This window comes from Paramacrobiotus metropolitanus, unplaced genomic scaffold (genome assembly GCF_019649055.1).
Source record: "Paramacrobiotus metropolitanus isolate TYO unplaced genomic scaffold, Prichtersi_v1.0 Parri_scaffold0000021, whole genome shotgun sequence".
Taxonomy (NCBI): Eukaryota; Metazoa; Tardigrada; class Eutardigrada; order Parachela; family Macrobiotidae; genus Paramacrobiotus; species Paramacrobiotus metropolitanus.
Genome location: NW_026570241.1, coordinates 1 through 19588, shown reverse-complemented (window position 1 = coordinate 19588; position 19588 = coordinate 1). Strand labels below are relative to the sequence as shown.

General features: G+C 41.1%; 2 protein-coding genes and 1 long non-coding RNA gene across 3 annotated transcripts; 1 reads left to right on the top strand and 2 right to left on the bottom strand.

The window, feature by feature from the left end:
- Window positions 1–265: 265 nt before the first annotated feature.
- Window positions 266–1719, bottom strand: LOC129586520 (uncharacterized). The gene is made up of 3 exons (XM_055479798.1): window positions 1544–1719; window positions 645–1113; window positions 266–531 (listed from the first exon to the last, which is right to left on the bottom strand). The coding sequence occupies exons 1-3, from the start codon at window positions 1625–1627 to the stop codon at window positions 515–517; spliced, it is 570 nt and encodes a 189-aa protein (XP_055335773.1). The 5' UTR covers window positions 1628–1719; the 3' UTR covers window positions 266–514.
- Window positions 1720–1771: 52 nt separating this feature from the next.
- Window positions 1772–6001, bottom strand: LOC129586519 (coiled-coil domain-containing protein 186-like). The gene is made up of 5 exons (XM_055479796.1): window positions 5321–6001; window positions 5056–5198; window positions 3885–4065; window positions 2819–3274; window positions 1772–2252 (listed from the first exon to the last, which is right to left on the bottom strand). The coding sequence occupies exons 1-5, from the start codon at window positions 5420–5422 to the stop codon at window positions 2088–2090; spliced, it is 1047 nt and encodes a 348-aa protein (XP_055335771.1). The 5' UTR covers window positions 5423–6001; the 3' UTR covers window positions 1772–2087.
- A 9236-nt stretch (window positions 6002–15237) lies between these two features.
- LOC129586650 (uncharacterized) lies at window positions 15238–16608 on the top strand. The gene is made up of 4 exons (XR_008690166.1): window positions 15238–15634; window positions 16025–16103; window positions 16338–16403; window positions 16554–16608. It is a non-coding gene; the product is annotated as an uncharacterized LOC129586650 (long non-coding RNA).
- The last annotated feature ends 2980 nt before the right edge of the window (window positions 16609–19588 follow it).

Sequence of the window (19588 nt, the reverse complement as noted above, 5' to 3'; positions counted from 1 at the left end):
AATTATTTTTGTATGTTTAATTGTTTTATTTATGTAACAACTATTTACTTTTGCGACAATCAACTACGTCATATGCGTAGTTAACAGCAGAATACTTACAGGTTAGTATTGTAGTCAGATATACTGCTACAGTGATGACGTTATGATTTCCCAAGCGAACGAACAGTGCTGAACTGCATGCTTAAATACCGCGCATGCACCGTATATACGAGTATGTAAATAAACCGAAAGGTCATCCATAAAGATCATCCAATAATTATCACAGTAATAATAATAATTTATTGTGTATCGTAGAGAAACAAGATCGAGCACACATGGCTGCGAACTGCGATAATTACATGATTAGATATTATTACGTACTACGTAAAAGAATATCAAACAAACAAACTTCGAAGTGGCGCGAGTTCACCGTAAGACTCATGATCAGCCCATCCCAATATTGACTGAATATATGCATTAAACTTTATACGTTGAAAGTAGCAATCCAAATCCGTCCGCCGCGATCCCGTTCGTATTAGTTGATCATCACCGCTGCAAATTAATAATTTATATCGTTATATATATATCACTAAGTCATAGTACACGTATACACTGAATTTACTATACTGACTGGGGATGCACTGAGGAATATAATCTCAACTTACGTGCCGGCCGGCAGTCGTACTCCACAAACAGCGATCGTCCCTGACACCCGGGCAATTCCAGGGGATCGCGGGCGTCCAGCGTGCAGTTGTGGTGGATGTAGCGGTCACACTGACTGGTCATCTCCGTATCACAGACAAAAGTATCCATGCAGATGCCCACCGGGGCGGTCGCGGCGTAGCGGGCACTCATAATCAGGACGGTGATGCCGCGGTCCGGTGTCTGTGCCGTGCGGAAATCGGGAAAGGGATGCTGACACGATAAGTGGTTGACGGTGTCCAGGTACGACTGGATATTTTCGGTTATTGGCAGTGCAGGATTGTTCAATTCCTGTCTAGTCTGTGGACAGACGATGGTGTAGGATGTCCCGTGTGGTATGGTGATCCGGTACAGGGGGCCCCCGAAATTCCGGGAAGTAATCCGGATACGGTTTACATCGGTGTCCGACGCTTGCTCACTGTGGCACGGCAGCTGCATTTTCGTACAAACAATACACGTACAGTAACTCAATTGATATAAAATCGCTGGCACTACTTCGCAGTTCCATCAGCAAAATTAAAATTACGAACCAAAATTCATAATAAAGATTTTTAACTGCAGGGTCGCGAAATGGAATATTTCTATATATAATATGTAGTTATAATTATTGGACATATGAAGTACGGTAGTGTAAGATACGAATACAGTAACATAATTTTACTATGTAAGTCATGTATGTGTCATGAATTTTAGAAGATATATGTAGGTGGTGCGCGTCAGTCTGCTTAAATGCAAATAATACTAATTCAAAAACTTAAGTTTAGAAAAGATACAATAAAATAGACCTACATGGTAAAAATTAATGGAGTAGCTGAATATCGTACAAAATACATAAGTACTTACGTGTACATACGGAACTTACCGCCCAAAAAACAAAAGCGAGACAAATGTATAGTAAATTTCCCGACATTTTTTCGGCAAAACATTGACAAATAAGGCTAACCATAAAATCCAAACCGCAGTTTTTGTTGACAAGAATGAACCACAGAGGAGAAACCTTTCTCAGCAGATTCAACTCAGAAGTTTCGGTACTTTGAAGTGTTTGCGAAATTCTGTATACTATACAGCCTGTAAATACGCTTACCAAATCTTTATCTTTCATAAATCATTACTGATTCAATCGAATTTTATCAGTTCAATCAAGACTGAATTATAAAAAATTCATCACTCAGGGTGGACTGTCAGCCAGATTACGAATTCAACAATACTCTTTGAACATCTCTAAACAGAGCACAAAAACGCACAAGCCCATGAGAATCTGTAAGTTAAATTAAAATTCTATCATAAAACGAAAAACTGGTAAGAAGATTCAAACAACAGATTCATACACCGGGTTGCCCGGACAGAGTGGAGACAGTTTTAATCAGTAGAGAAAACACCGCTATACAACGCGGAATGATCAAATTCTATCTGTGCAGTTTGGCTTTCTTTAATTCTGCCGTTAATAACGCAATGTGGTCCTCGAGGAAATCGCACTTTTCATCCTTCCGTGCTAATTCACGCTGGAGATTCACAATCTTTTCGATTAACAAGGCTTTGTCGATATCCGCACTGGCTTGTGGCGAGGGCGCCTGCAAAAAGGTAAGCAACGAATTAAAACCCATTAAGAATTTACATCACATTACTGGGAAAACGACATTACTGCTGCTGGCACAACGAGTCCACAATTCGCTAAAAAAAATTAAATTTTATTTTTACGGAAGCATCAAAAGGCTTCTGCCTCACCCATAAGCCAGAAACATTTTAACAGTTAACGGTAAGCTTAAGCAAACGAGAATAGTAATAGTGTTATCCATGAGCCCACTTGCAAGATAGTAAAATATTAAAAATATAAGCATCTTCGAATTCCTATTAAAATCCATGATACCTTTTAACGACACTAGGAACAAACGCACTCGTTAAAAAATTGCCTGCACTGCACGGCTTTCGTTCAAAATGGTTTCTACACGAGTGCGGCTACACGCATTACTCCATGCAACATTTTGGCACTTTGTTCATTGCCACTACACTACGAAGCTTCCGATATTTTATGGAATCCATTTTGGACCATTTTTTTCTACAAAAACTCTACAGAATTTTCACCATTAGTTCTCTTTGAAAAAGTTACAGAATACAGCACAAATACAGGTGTGCTTACCGCTGAATCTTCACTGTGGGAGAATGTATTATGATTGGTCACACAGTGCAGCAGCACCGGCGAGGCATCCAGCGACGACGACGAACTGGCCCGCGACTTAAGACTGATCTGTTCAACATTCTCCGGATCACCCTTCCCGTTCTCCGATCCATTACAATGCGCCTTGGCCGCCGCCGCCAGCTGCCGTTTCAGATCCTTCAAAGTGGCATGATACGTCCTGGAAAGGAGTCGTTTCTCATTCTGCGCGTTCTCATAATCCAGCCGTAAGCGCTGCATCTCCGCGTCGCGCTCTTCCAGCTGACGCTGGAGAGTCTCGGCGTCGCTAACGCGGGAGGACCGTTCCGCTTCCAGTTGGGTGTTCAGGAGGTCATGGTCGCTGGACACGCGCTCCGATCGCGACAGGAGAGTGGCGTGATCGCTTTGCAGCGCGGCATAAGAAACTTGTAAGGAATCCAACTAACAAAATTATAAATAAAACTTTACCAAAGTCTGGACTCTCGACACTCAAGTCTACGAAAATGATATGACTAGGCACTATAAGAACCTTCTTCGTTTACTATTTTCAGATTTATTAAACCATAAATTTAACAAACTACGCCAAACTGTTCAAGTATCACTATCCTTTTATCTGAACAAATCAATGCACAAATCAATCTTATTTAAAAAAAAATTGGCCAGTGACATTTACCAAAACGGAATACAAGACGGAGATAAATAAGAGTGTAAAGAATGACTATATGCTGTTTATCAACTTTACCAAACAGGCGACTACGGATACCTGTAACACGAGTACAAAAAATAAAAACAGAATTCCCAATAACAGCAAAACTTTCACGACATGCTGAGTGGAGTGTTGGTAAAAAAATTAGGTTTGCATACAATAGGCAAAAAAATTTCAGCTTAAACTCTCGCAAATTCAATTATTACGTTTCTAATAATAGTATATGTAGAGCCCAAGTCTGCACTTTGATGACAAGGAAACGATGACTCCAACCCCTTCACTACGTTATCACAATTTCTATACCGCCAACGAAATCGAAAGAACTGCATCGGCAGTGGCACTTACCTCGGAAGAAAAAGCGGAAACTTTGATTTTGAGATCAACATTGTTGGCGGTGAGTTTCTCGATCAAGTCCATGGAATCCTGATACTGGCTCTGATATTTTCGCATATCCGTTTCGGTTTCTTTGAGCAAATCACGTAATCGATCCAGGTCGGCCTGCAGCTCCAGAATCTGCCGTTTATGACTGCCATGGAAAAAAATACACTTATCATTAGCCATCCATTTATGACAGCTTTAACCGCAATTTTTCATCCAAATACTTGAATATTAAAAATTACAAGCCAATTAAATACAAAACTTTAGCATCAATTCTCGCACCGGAGCGAACGATCCATTTCCACACAGCAGCATGCTGTCCAAGGTTTAGAAAAATGTTCAAAAGTGTAAAAGAAATCGAAGGATAACACCTGTTTCAAAGATCTGCCACGTATCTTGTACTTCACCGTGTAGTCGTGCGTAACCATTTAAGTAAAATTTACAGATATATGGTTAAGGCTGTTGATGTATTCTTTAAAAAATTCTGTGGATGTCAGCTCAAATATTTGCACTTACTCGGCAAAATCTCCACCGCAAAACATTACAACACTGAACATGTAAGATAAACGCACAGACAATAAGAGCTGTCACAACAAAATCGTAGGGAGCATAAACAAGGCACCACGAAACGCAATCATAAGGAAAACAATAATAACATTATAAAAAATAAGAAAACGAACGAAGACAAGAAAACAGACTCTCAACTAACAATAATGCAACACAATTCACACACGAATATCTAACAGTTAGCTGTTGAAATTCAAGGGCCGTTTTAAATAACTCATTTAAACTTGTCTACATAAAACCTGAAAAAAATTATTTACCTACTATTTATTTCACACCAGACATTTACAAAATGCCATTACAACAGACAGAAAAAATTGAAAATTCAACTAAGAAATGGTCCCCATTTAAAACTGTTAAACGTTCTAAAGATCTTACATTTTAAAATTTCTTAAATAAGATTCAAAAAGTGTTTTGAATACGGACAACCAACCTTATTTCTGATAAAATACTGCATTAGTGATCAGTGATTCCTGAGCAACTGTTTCCTGCTGTAAAATCAGCTGATGCCCCAGATTGTGTTAACCGTTAATTTCCGGAAATGCGACACCTGTTTTACTCCGTCTGCACTTACTTGTCAACTTGGTTCTCCAGTTCTTTTTTAGCATGTTTATGCTCGTGGAAATTAGCCAGCTCTTTCTTATGGGCCAGCAAGGCATCCTTGTACTTGCGCAGTTCGCGGATATATTCACCCTTCTCACTCTCCAGACATATCACCTGATACAAAATAAAAATGTGGAATAATTTGCAGGACACGACGAAATACTTTAGCTGTAAGAGCCCAGATGGTGCGTGTGTCAGTGCAACGAAGTTCTGACTTCTGCACAAGCACAACCAACCTTGGCACGCAGCGTCTCTGTTTCCCGCAGCAGATCCTGATTTCTCCGCTTAACACTTTCCAACTCCTTCTCCAAAGTCCGGCCCTCGTCATCGTTGCTCATGATCACATGGAGAGTGATGGACGGACATGGGAGATCATGCAGACATCATCAACAAACTGAACAACTCAATCAAACGGATAAATCAGTGCATATTCCGATATTCGTACACATACTGATCAAAATTCAGAAACAGAGCATCTTCTGCCACAGCTGTGCGCCAGCTCTGAAAACGAATAGAAGTATAATTCTTATGAACGTGTTGGAGATTATATTCAGTTTGAGGGAAAACAAACGGAAAATGGAAACACTCTTTAATTTTCTATCGCTAAGAAAAAGAGAAACTAAGGAAGATAGGAAACTTTTAACTTTTTGTGACGGAAATCCGTGACAACATTACAACGTCATAGCCATAGGTTAATGATCACAGCGCTGAACAGGAAGCGAAGAAACTGCGCCACGTTTTAATTTCAACATTCGCAACATAGACCTGACTTCCGGCGCCACATTTCTACCAGTCACAACAGCGGCGCAACGAGTTAAACCTATATTCCCGCTCAAATCGTGCTGGAAACAAATATTTTTATGCTAATTTTTGCTTTTTGCAAATGCGTAAGCCGCTTACGGTAAGCGGTAAGTACTTGTTTTATTTTCATCCTTTTGTCAAGTGCACAACGTACTTGACTTACTGTATCTCTATGGCTCTACATGTAAGTACAGCTTCGCTTAATTTTTGTTGTTGCGAAGCAAACCCAAAATTTGTGTTAGGTACGGTATTGACTTCCGAGACAGAAGAGGACTACTTTCCGATTAATTATGTACTGTGTATTTTTTATTTATTATTATTACGTTGAATGTTCAGTGTTCTGGAACGAAAGAGAACATTCAAATTAACTAGTATAATTGTTACATAGAATATTTTAATTATTTCAAAGAATTCTAAATAATATTAGGGCATTTTACTTATTATTTACTTGCATTACGTTGTTAGGAGTATCTACGTGTACTACATGAATTATGTACAATTTGTTGAATACAAACATTCACCAAAACTGTGACCAAATGACCACCGGATGGGGCCAGTTATTTATTAACAGCTTAACAACGTATACAGTATAGTATAAGGTACGTCTGATCACAGTCAGTGCACCAATCAGTCGGGCTTCCGCTTCGTCAAATACCCATAATTATAATTCATTCGCTGGTTTCTCTATTCCTCTTTTATAAGAGAATATTATTTGATGCTGCAGGGAACAGTGAAAATTTCAAACATTAAAATTTGATCGCTAATGTCATTATGACATGCTAAAGTATGCATCTGTAATGTATACAAATTTTCAAAATACCAAAAATAATTTCCAATAGCCTTAAAAGTCTCCCAAGTGGAGTTTGGCTACTGTTGGTTCGATAATAATAATTATATATTATGTTAATCTGCTCACAGCCTGGTGGTAATACGTTCGGCTTTTGAACTGTATAGCCTGGGTTCGATTCCCAGATGAGTAACTTTTATCTCATAAAATCAAACCAAAAAAAGTATAAAAATTTCAAAATACCAAAAATAATTTCCAATAGCCTTAAAAGTCTCCCAAGTGGAGTTTGGCTACTGTTGGTTCGATAATAATAATAACAATAATAATAATAATAATAAACTAGTACAGTTAATGTACATGTAAAAGTACAGTAGAATCATGGCATGGTAGAATACTATCATACATGTACATTAGAGCAAGCAATAATTATTAACAAGGTAAATAAAACGTAGATAGGTCATAAAAAAGGGTACGTAATGAAAACCATACGGTATGTACAGTATAAGAGTATAGACTATATAGTCCCATAAGCTGCAGGTACAGTAGGATGAAAGCGACTGGAATAAGAACGTACCCAACGTAAGTACTCGTCAGTATTGATTACAAGTACAAAAAAATAAAATTTACTTACTGCAATTTTGCTATCGTTTGAGCATTTGTGATGCCTTTTCTGCAATATAGATATATTAATATGTACAGTAAATACTGTTCGCTCGAAAATTTTTCTCGCGGCGCTGCACATGCTCGTGGTGCTTTAAGCTGTTGAATAATGTGCCCTAAATCGAAGTACTTCTGATCCATAACAAAACTCTATCATACCTGTTATAATATATCGTGCTTCTTACTTGTTACTTTCATTTTGATTACAATTAACATAGTACCATACTACCATACACCTCACGAGAACTAGGAAAGCGGGGAGCTGAAGTTTGGAATCCTGTTAAGAGTCTTTAATCTTGATTCATGAGTTGTAATTCTCTTCATATAAAATTACATGAAGAGAAGAAATGCGGCTGAAATAAAGCGCTTGCTGGGCAGACGCTCCAGTTTCCAGTGGGCTGATGTCTTAGCCTTAGTTGCACACAACCAACTAAAAAGTACAGTACAAACAAATAGCTGTAAATAATTCAGCACTTTGACACAAAGGCTTCGGAAATTAGCAGTTTGACATCAGTAATGAAAACGATGCTGCTCATAGTTTTATTCGTACATTTGTACTACTGCGCGTGTTCTCTAATTTGACCAGCCGATCCGAAGGAACATTGGACAATGGACACACTAATCGTACATTCACACCGAGCTTATGGTAGCGATTGGGTACTCCTACTACTCAGTCGTGAAATTCCAGTTATCACAACAATGACAACACGACTTGATCCCGGAATTCTTGGGTGACGTGAATTCGTGGATGACCAACAGATAGGTCACCAGTAACCCGAACACCTACAAAATTAGTTATTTCTTCATCGATCAAAGGTAGCAAGTCTTCATCTTAAAGAAGCAAATACCAGTACCACGATAAAGATAAAAGGCCCAGTAGAATTTACACAGCGGTATATAAGCCAGTGTTCTTATGGTTAATTCTGCGCTCAGTGTTTAGGCTGCAGACGTACCGTTACAATAAATTCCTTGTCAAGAGATAGGACTTTCCACGCGGTGAATCCAACAAAACTCCCATGTAGTCGGCGCACCGTCGGCATTGTCAGGCGTTCCACTTCTTTGGAGTCTTGCTCTGGTGTCACTTCACAAAGGTCATTAAACGCCGAAGCGGTATCGTGCGCCTGCAATGTAAGTATAAAAGAGCATGCAATTTTGGTACAGGTAACTACGTATGTGCAACTCGTACCTGGCTTTTAACGTAGCTTGCAGCAATTAGCCGAAGGAAGCACATCGAAAAGCGACACAACGCAACCGTTGCAAGAAACCACATATCTTCGGTATTCGTTGTTACGAAAACTCCCAGAGAAACACCCATGGATCCGTTCAGAACTATTCCGATTAGCAAAATTATAGCGAAGATATCTGAACCCGTCTGCAACAGTTGCAGCGGGCAGAAAACATCATCTAAAACGAGAGTAACCTTTGACAGCATCCAGTGAACTTTTCGAACTTGCCGGATTGCATTTAGATCGAGCGGTACTGAATCGTCAACTGCGGTTTCCAGTGCAACGATTGCTTTCTTGATGTTTTGGTTGTTACAAGAAAACGCCGCTCCGATTACAAAAGCAAGATAAACGAAAGAGTAGGTAAAGATGCCGGAAGTACTCGCTCCGAACATTATCGGTATAAGCTGGAACACTGCCTGATAAATCTTAACCCGCATTTCCATCTAAATAGGCACACATATTCCACTGGTAGCTTCTGCGTGAAATGGAAATACAATCCAACTATGTTGCAAATCGTCAGTACAACGAGCAGCCCGACAATGGTTGTGTTGATGCGAGAGCGTGTCACAGCAGGGATACTGACATGATGCGACAGAATACGTTCAAGGTCACCAGCGTGTTGATTCAGGATGCGGGACTGGAAAGGAAAGACAACGAGTAAAATGAAAATGCCGAACTGAAATTGCGCGTAAACGACGGCGACCATGTATAAGGTCAGCTTCTCCTGCTCTTCCGGAAGTCCCGACATGGTTTTGCCAAAAGTCTCGGTAAAGGCTATCAAGCCGGCGGCTACGGGTACCGTTAGGAGTACACCGCTAATCAACGACCGAAAGGAGAACTGTTTGTCAATCCAAGGAACGTAACCGATGCGCCGCAGTAAGATCGAGTAAACGTTCCAGTCGTGTGCAAACCAGGAGATAGTACCAGCTACGCTTTTGGAACCTTCCATTGACGAAAGATTATGCGTCGAAATCCCTTGATTAGTGTGACTGTATTGACGAATTGTCGTATTACTGCGATAACTTCTACAGTACGTAACTGGCAAAATTCTTTTTGTCCAGGACACTAACAAAGTCTGTCACTATAAAGTCTCCCCATATGGTAGACTTGTATGACATGTGACAGCCGTATACACAAGTCAGGCTGACGTGCAAGCAGCTGCTTATAAAGCCAATAAGAACCGTCACCATCTATTAATTCGATCGAAGTGTCAATGTTCTGAAATTTTCAATTTTAATTCCAGATATTAATAAGGTGAAACGAAAACGTCGCATGTTGCGAACTTCACCTAAGAAATTAGATGCCTATCGGTAAAACCAGACCAGTGGCACTGGAAATAGTTTTGGCAAATTCTGGAATTCTTGTGTGCATCGTAAGTTGTGTTACCCTGTTATTCGCTATCCAGATCAAATGCGTTACGTTTATTAACGCATTTGACGTTTATTAACGCGTTGCGTTTACTGGGAATGGTCTGACCGGTAACATCAACTCTGTGAGACCTGCCACAATTAAAATTTGCTTTTCTTTCCTCTATCCCAGTAACCAAAAAACTGCATGTGCTTTACAAATACCGATAGTAACATGAAGGTACCGCGTGTAATTCATTTGCACTATAAACTGCAACGCTTACCATTAGATTTGGCTTTGTTACATGACTACCTAGGAAATAACGAAGCGTATTACCGCTATTAAACTGCGCATACAGCAGCAGGCTTGTAGTTAGAAACTGTGCTTTTTAACTTACTGGCTTTAGCCGCATTACTGATCGACAAAATAATGTTGTAATCATATTATTTTGACCTTTTTGCACGCTGCACACAATGGCCTTTTGACCATAGCGCAGCGGCATTGACGTCCGTAGTAAAGATGTACTTTGTCCATGTACTCTAACACTGAGGTCATCCTGGATGCATTCCGCTGTAAGCGATCCGTTGGTACTAACGCTGATGGTGATGCGTCTCAAGCGTGCTACTTCAGCAGAATGTTTTTGTCGACGTACAATGTATACTATTTTTAAGGTTCAATATATGATTCTCTTTTACTTAATATTTGTTAGCATTTGGGAAAGGATGAATTCCCTTGCCTACATCAAACTGTTCTCCATTATTTGAATGATTGCTGCAAGTGGAACGTACATACTTCCGTGGAATCGCTACAAAATTAGCTGATCAACAAGTTTGTATTGTGAACGTACCGTTTAGGCGATGCAAATGCAGTCAACTTTGCATCGCGAGAGTTTGTCTTTCACCACTAAATGAAGTTCAAAATAGTTCAAATAGTTTTTAGAAGTCCAAAATAACTATTATAAGCATATGATAAATATTTGCAAAATGCAAAAGAAAACTGGTTCTTCCTTTGACAGGCGCAGTAAGGGACTCCGTACATTATTGCGATTAGGCGGTCTCAGCGTATGGCAGGACGGACCTTCACCGAAGCGGTCGTTTATCGCATCCGTATGGTGTGGTGTATGTATGCGCCCTCCTTCTGGACAGTTACCGTGACAGAAGAATATCTAAAGGCCAGCAAAGCGGCCATTCCACCGAAGAGATTACCAAGCTCTTGTTTGTCGCGCTGATGATCTTTTCGTTCGATGTGGCAGCGATCGCCACAATCGTAGTGACTACCCGTCAGACCCGACACATCCACCAAATCGTGCAGGAATTGGCGAGTTACATAGGCGAGCATCCACTTTTCCCGGATAAAATCAAGAAGCTATCCAAAATCACGCTTTTGTTTAACGCCTTTATCGCCATCTGCGGCGCATTGTGGATGTACTGTCGCCTTCATGGAAATATAATGACGCCTTCCATACAGACGCTTATGGTTTACATTCATTCGTACGATTTTCGCCATCGTCATATTTCAAGGATTCCTCTTATGTCCGGCGTTGTTGTCGAGGTATCCTGAGCACCGTTTACTTGTACATGGTCGGGACAACGGGATACGCTTTCCGCAGTATAGCATCCGGCGTTGCACAAAATTTCGAACAGCTAGAAAATGGGGTCATCGGAGTGGAGGAGTTCACCAGCTGTTTGGAGCGGATTCGATCGCGCCATCATCGCTTAACAAAGATCGTCCGGCGCTTTGATACCGTCTTCGCACCCGGCGTGTTTATCTTGGTGTGCAGTGCCACGCTGGAGGTCATTCTGATGGTGGGTTTGGTCATGGAAGGGCGTCTGACCGCGTCCATGGGGTTTGCGCTAACACCCAATGATGAGGATTTTGCATCCATGATAATTTCGGCAGTTGGTGTCGCAAGCCTACTGGCTGGCTGCCTACTTTCCGCGAGCTGGCTGAATAATCAAGTTAGTGACTATTTTGCAATTCACCTTTTTACTGGAACACTACTCTATTGACGATGAGTATTGCGTCACGAAAATGTTCTACGGTGAATTTAATTTTAGGCGCACAGTGTTGTCCCGATTTACCACGATGTTATGGAGAAGTTACACTGGAATACGGCTGTTCGAAACCAGATGAGTGCGACGCTTCGTCGACTGACGGAGAACCCGGTTGTACTGACCGGATGGGGCTTAGTGAACCTGGATACGAACTTTGTCGTAACTGTAAGTGAAAGTACTAGTCAGTTTCCTCTGTTGCATCGAAACAGACGTTGCCCTGATACAACGACTGCATGTGATCATAAAGTCTGCCTGCATGTCGTAAACTTATGAAATATTGACGGATGGCGGTTTCCACATCTCTTTGGTTTTGCAGACCACTGGTGTGTTGGCCACATATTTGCTAGTGGTCCATGAAAGTACATCCCGCAGCGATGGCATCTGTAAGACGGAACCGCCCAACGCTACAGCACACTTGATTCATCTTTAGCTGGGTTTTGTTCGCTACTCTGTCCTGTAATAACGTTAAGTGTCATTACTCTAATAGAGTGAAGACGAATCCTGCTGCACTGCGTGATTTAATAATGTACTCGTACTCGTAGTAGACAGGCAAACAGTAGTATATTATCGTTCAATATTATCGCGCTGCGCGTGATTCTTCCTCTAATTGTAACTTACCTAAGAGCGACAACAACGGCTTTCTCATTAGTCCATAATCCTGACACCTTGTCGAATTTACATAGATGGAGCAGGTTTTGGTCAACTTTACACCGTGTACGTTTTATGGACGCAACTGTCAACTGTCAACCGAGCCCAATCCAGTTTCGTCAACATGTTACATGTTAACCGATGCCATAGTTTTAGAAGTTTACTCTGTACGTGCATGAGTACCGTGCTTGATACGGTTCTTTTACTCATTGTGAACATATTGTAAGAGCAAGAAAGTATGGGATTGTATTTGTAACAGTTAGCAACATAAGGCGTAATAATTGATAATTCATTACCAAATGGAGCAGCCCAAAAGGCCACCTGTTCGCTTCTACTTCCTGGTTCGCGTACGATTGGAACGTCTACTCTATTTTACTGAGGGGCACGGATATTCTCCTGGAATGATCAGGAATTTTCTTATCGATTTTAATTAGTGGTTTTCTTTTGACTGTGCCGATAGCTGCCGGCTTGATTGCCTTCAGCGAGACGTTAATCCAGACCGTATCGCAACTAGAAGAGCATCAGGAAACGATGACATTGTATATGATGGCCGTAGTCTACGCGCAGTTTCTCGGCGGTGCAATTGTTTTGCTTGGTATCTTCCCTTTACGTCCCGCCAACTGGACCAGAGTATTTGCCAACTTGAACGTGTTTTGTCGATTCATGTCAATCTGCCAATGACGGCACGGTATCGCATTCATACTGCCGTTGGCGGTCTCCTAGTTGTGATGGCTGTTTCTAGCATAACAGTGATGCATTTCCATTTTACTCAACCGCTGCCTACGGAATACGCATATTTCTTTGGATGGAAGATGCGGGCACACATCTACCAGATCGTCTTCCAATTGGCACCGATAATACTCGGCGCTAACTCACAGATGCTCTTTACTTGCTCTTTCGTCTACTTAGCCTTTGTTATCGGGGCGGCATTTGCTTCTAATAATAAACGTATTAGAAATGCAGTCACCGTTTTGGAGAATACGGAAGAAGTGGAAGAATCTGCACGAAACAGTGCATTCGACGCCATACGAAAAGGTCGACAAGTCCATTTCATGTTGTCCAAGATCACGAAAGCTTTGGACGATGTCTTCTGTCCATTGCAATTGCTGCAAACGGGTTCAGATATCCTCGCCGTAGTTCTGTTAATCGGCATTGTCTTGAACGGATCAATGGGCGTTTCTTTGGGAGTTTTCATAACGACAAACGTGGAAGATTTTTGGCTCGTGGGAGCGGTTGCGTGGTGCCGGTTTTTACAGTGCTTTTTTCGACTGATTGCTGCAAGCTACGCTAAAAGCCAAGTACGATCGTCTTAGAGTTACGATACGAATACCAAAATCCAACTGCGCGTATTTAACTTTGCAGGCGCACGATATCGCTACAGTTTTTCATGATGTTTGTAATGCCGTACCAGAACACTACTCCAAGAAAGCGGAACTCTTGACGAGGCCCACCGTGCGGCGATTACAAGATATAGCTGTGGGGTTCACGGCGGCTAAGATCCTTCTTCTCGACACAGAATTTGTTGTAACGGTTGGTCAAATTTGAAATGCCCATCGTTATAACGGATAGCTTATTGTGCAATCGGGAATTTATAATTTTGGCTTATCAGAACAGCGAATCTTTTCAGATGTTTGGCCTGTTGGTGACGTACCTGTTGGTCATCCACGAACTGGCCTCGCCTAAGAATTATGGTAGATCGTGCTGTCAGTGTGGCACATGCCTCAACTTCACTGTCGACTAGGTAGCTGGGTAGCTGTCACTGGGTAGCTGACCAAACCTACAGGTTTACTTTGATAACTGATTTACCTTTATTCGTTGGGATTTTCTTCTGAAAGGTTATATGTAACAAGGATTAACTTCAGCTGTTTATTTCCAAAAATAGCAACAAATCACGCGGACAGCATAGGCAGTCAGGTACTTTGGATTTTGTACATCTTTAGTGACTGTACAGTACATGGTTGTTTATAATGTTCATAGCCTACGGCGCCCTTGCTTTAAGATAGTTATTGAACAATGTACAGCACATGTACAACTTTCATGTAGTTAACCGACTGGATAGATATGCTCTTTCTGGGATGCGCGCCTCTAATTTCAATGTACTTATTCCAGTACTTGTGCATAATTTACTTGTGTTTCCGTTATAATTATATTTCGACTTTAATTGAACTAACGTATGCCGGAATGACTTAAAATAAAACAAACGGTAGGGCGGCGTAAAAGCATTTTGAAAAAGGTAGGAGCTGCGCTCCAGTCTGCCAGTGACCAAGATCGGAGTTCGGTGATTTTCCTAGCGTAATTCAATCAAGCGCATTCAGTACACTTCGTTCTTTGATGTTGCCGGTGTTTGTTGTGCGAACTGTCAGTTTTGTTTTGTTTGCGTTTTGCTTTGACATATTTGCTGGATGTATTATCGAACTGAGTTAGAGAAGATAACAAAGTTGGTAAAGCAGAGGAACACCCAGGCTTTCCATGACATTAATAACATATTCGAACAGCAGTTCTGAGTTAGAATGGTGCGATCATGTGCATTCCACTGACGACGTGTAAACACCTGCGAAGCAGACCGGTCCAGCGCTGTGAACGTAAACAATAATTTCCCATCAAATTTTATAACCTATGCACGATGGATATTGAAATCTTAGTGTTGTACCTTGATTCACTAGTTTTGAGTACAAACTTACAAAATTTCGATAGAAAAATGAATGTCGCATTATCCGCTCAAATTTTTGCGTGTACACAGCGTGGCCGCACATTAAAAAATGTAATTTAAATTCGCAAGATAATTCATCTTTTATGCATCACTAACTGAACGGTAAAGCTAAACAGGATCAGTTTATCGTTCCATCCAACGGTATTGTGTGGATCAATGGACAGCGCTTCGTGCGCAAGCAGTCAGCAGTGCAGTCGGTGCGGATCGGCGAAATTACTGATCAAAACATCTCATCGAGAATCAACTGAATTTTGCAACGGGATGTGCAACGAAATCACAAGAAGTGTTCCGTTTGCTGTACCGCACGTTGCTGCATGGTGTGTTTGTGCTTAATCAAGTTTTTATCCAGTAAATTGTTGAATTTTCGTAACATAAGCTGCCGCACTGAGTGCCATAACTCAGCACTTTGCTGTCATAGCTTTTATATAATGATTGTTACACCACCAAAGGTTCTAGCGGTACCGTTATTGTGTTGCACCGATTCATCAGTCCGGCATTCTTTTGGTTAGCGAATATTGTAGTATAATTCATTTGGTGATATAAAAAATACTACAAAAATCTTAACAGCTGAATAGTGGTGTATAAGTCTCGAATATCACGCCACCGGCGTTCAGCGATATCTGTACTTGGTGAGAAGTATTGTTTTTAACATGGTTGAGCAACGTTAAAAGCATAAGCAGTATATTTTGATTACGTGCTTGTTGTAGATCGCTTTCTGCATCGTAACAACGGTGATTATCTTGGCGGTTACAGTGGCGGCAACGGCAATAATTATCACGAATTCCGGTACGTGCACCAGTTTACCGAAGTGAAGCTGTCTCGGTTAGCACCACTAAAGTGGTGCCACCACATTCCATCATTTTGTCCTGGAGCTGTATACAAAAGATATTATTCTATTCATCTCCAGAATAGGTGACAGCTTTTGGTTTTACTTCTAAAGCCCGGCCTGCTGATTTCGTGAATAATTTGTTTTCTTTGCAACGTCTTGTACATTTGTTCAGTGCTTTGCATCTGGTGCAGGTAAAACTTCAGATAAGAAATTAACTGATAACGAGACCTCGACATCGTCTCCATCAACGGATGAAGGTAAATATGCTGTATGCAATAAGGAGATAGGCACCGGTATGTACCGTACACCGAAGATAGGTAGTGTACCGAAGATAGGCACCGGTATGTACCGTTCTGCAGGTGCAGGACACCCGAAAGCTAATCCAGTCGTCTAATTTCGTTTTATAGACTCTCTGCAGCCAACGACAAACCAGACGTATTTGTGCGCGAAAGATAGCGACTGTTCCTGGGAACACTGTGTGGTGATTTCGATCCACATATGGAGCAAATGGTATTTTTGGACAGTGCCGACCGTGTGAGGAGTACCGACGGTGCAAAATCGACCGAGATTGTGGAGATGCGGTCTGTAGTAACGGATGCTGTCAAAGCATTCATGACAAGACATTGCGAAGTGCGAACGTTGAAGAAGAAGAAACGAACACGCAATGCTAAAGACTGCTTTTTCGGACACATCGTGATATTCACGTAGACACGTACGGAATAATGCGATCAAGAATGCTGTCAAAAATTAGTCTAATACACGATTACATTCTTGCTCGGCGTAACTGCTGTAGTCTTTTGTTAAGGTCAACTTGTTAACTGGTAGTGCAAAACGGTAATCCTCAAAAATAATGGTGAAAACCTTTGTATTAGTGCTAACAGCAGCTGTTTTAATTGTCTGTAGGTGGTATGGTTACTTATAATCGGTATGTTCAGCAAATGTGCTGTTGTTACATGTAATGGCTTTTGGTCGTTACGAGATGTGATTTCATAGATCACGATGAAATAGGTAAGCAGCAGCCCAAATACCTAAAAGAATAATTTAATACTGTATGAAACTGCAATATCAGACAAACTGCTCTTCTATGAACAAGATTTGTGTCATGTAATACAATATAAAACATATCGCTTACCGTCAGAATAAAACTTGTATCGAGGACCAAGAGCTTTCCGACGGTAAATCCAACCGGATTGTCTCGCAAGCGCTGCACAGTGCAAACAGTGACCTTTCTGATACGGTCGTTACCTTCCGATACCTCATCGCACTGATGGTACAGAGACACAATTCCATGTGCCTGCACAGCAAAGTACAAACTACTAAGGTGATGTGTCTTTTATGATAATTTACGCGTTTTACCTGGCTTTTGAGATAACTCGCCATCACAATGCGACTGAAGAACAGCAGAAAGTTTCCCATCGCAATAATAATTAACAACAAAAGTCTTCCACATTGGTTGTAGCAAAGACGCCCATTGAGAATTTAAGCGCCCCACCCATCGCGATACCGATTAGCAATGTGATCGCCAGGATGTCGAAGCCGGTTTGGATCAACATCACCGGGCGAACACGCGATCCAGCTTTTCTGTGACGATTGACAACTTCCAGTGATGCAGACGAGATTTTGCTAGCTCTTCAGCGAAAACTTCCATGTTGTTTTCGTTTTCGAAATTGTGAATGATCTTGTCAACTTGCTTGTTATTGGCCTGAAATGCAAAACTGATAATACCGGCGATATATAAAAACGCGTATGTAAACGCCGATTGTCCGGCAGCAGCTAATAGCATTGGAACCATCTGGAATACGGTGATGAAAGTGTTGGTATTTATCGGATACCATAGAAAATCAACAGTTGGGCCGGGAAAATTCTGCTGGAAATGTAGAGTGAACACGATAACACAAACACCTAAAACAGCGGTAAACTGCAACGCTGATGCTAAAAGTAATTTCCGGCGATTGCCTGCACGGATGTCAAAAAGAGGTAACATTTCATGTAGTTCACCGATGTAGCTATCTAAAGGCGCGCAGTAAAGGGAAACGTCATTAATCGCATCAATCCACAAATTGAGAACTGGAAGAATAATGCGGCAACCATAATTATAGTTGCCTTATCGGTTTGGGAACTCGACATTGACGATATAGTTTTCACCAGGGTATCGCTTACAGCAATTAAGTTGGCCAAGAACACCGAAATCGACAAAAGCAGCCCGGGAAATATAGCGCGCCATGAGAACTTTTGCCCATTGGCGTCCGTGATCAGGGTGGTACCTATACTTTTAGGAAGACAGCGAATATGCGAGTCCAGTCGTCGACAAACCATGAACAAGAATCGGCTTTGCTGATCGTTTGTTGTATGCTTGGAAACATTGCGAATGTGAATTATTTATTAGCAGTAGCTTGCTTTGATATACAATTGAGTATAATTTCATTTACATTCCGAAAACATAACATAAAAATTGCTTGCTGTATACGAAGCTTGGAGCCTGCTGCCTACAAAGATAGCCAGTTTTCGGGTGAACGGTGTGGACTGTGCCGGTGTGAAATATCAGCATATAGTTGCTCCGACGGCCTGAGGGGAATGCGAAGGACCTGCTCGTATATTGTCAAACATTACGTAACACTATGTAAATTTAACCATGTTGGAAACAGCTGGGACCAGCAAAATATCACTTCGTGGGTTTTACTATTGGATTAGGAAGGTGTAGAGGAAACACCGCTATAACATCAGATTTAGGGACCCTTTACAACGTGCCGGCACGATTAGCAGCGTCAGGGGCGTCAGCATGCATTTTTTTTGCCAAATGCCTTAAGGGAACCACGTCTTGTTGCAAAGACTAAAGATTTAACTCATATTTCATTAACTCTCCAGGTTTTAAATGTAATAAGGGCACCCAACGCTCAGCAGCTTTACAAAAAGTAATAATCATCGCGAAAATTTATTGAAGGGCTCGACGCAACACTAACTATTTTCTCAATCTTTCTGACGTTGATAAACAGATTTTGTAAATTGGTAGATTTTCCGAAAATAGTCAAAAAAAAGAGAATGGAGATACACAATCTGACTTCGTGTTTATGGCTCACATTGTGTTCGATGGCAAACTCCAACGATTCGGCGCTCTTTTCTAATTATTGTTCGCAACGTGGTATGGAACAGTCAAATCCTGTTCACTGAGTCGGTGGCTACTGGCTGTGACAAAGTTCAGGCAGAACTGATCGTGAGCTCAACTGGGAAATTTATAATTAATGGAAGACGGAATAGTAAAAGAAAATCAAATCAGAAAACAAAGGGTTCAAACGGCATGTAACAAGATAATCAAGATTATCACATAACACGGGCCTTGATTCAGTAGTACCTGGCCGTAACTTAGTCAGGATCAGGAGATGTTTTCCCACAAAGGTGTTATATGGACTGTGGAGTTACTTAAAAAAATTAGCATTTTAAAGTA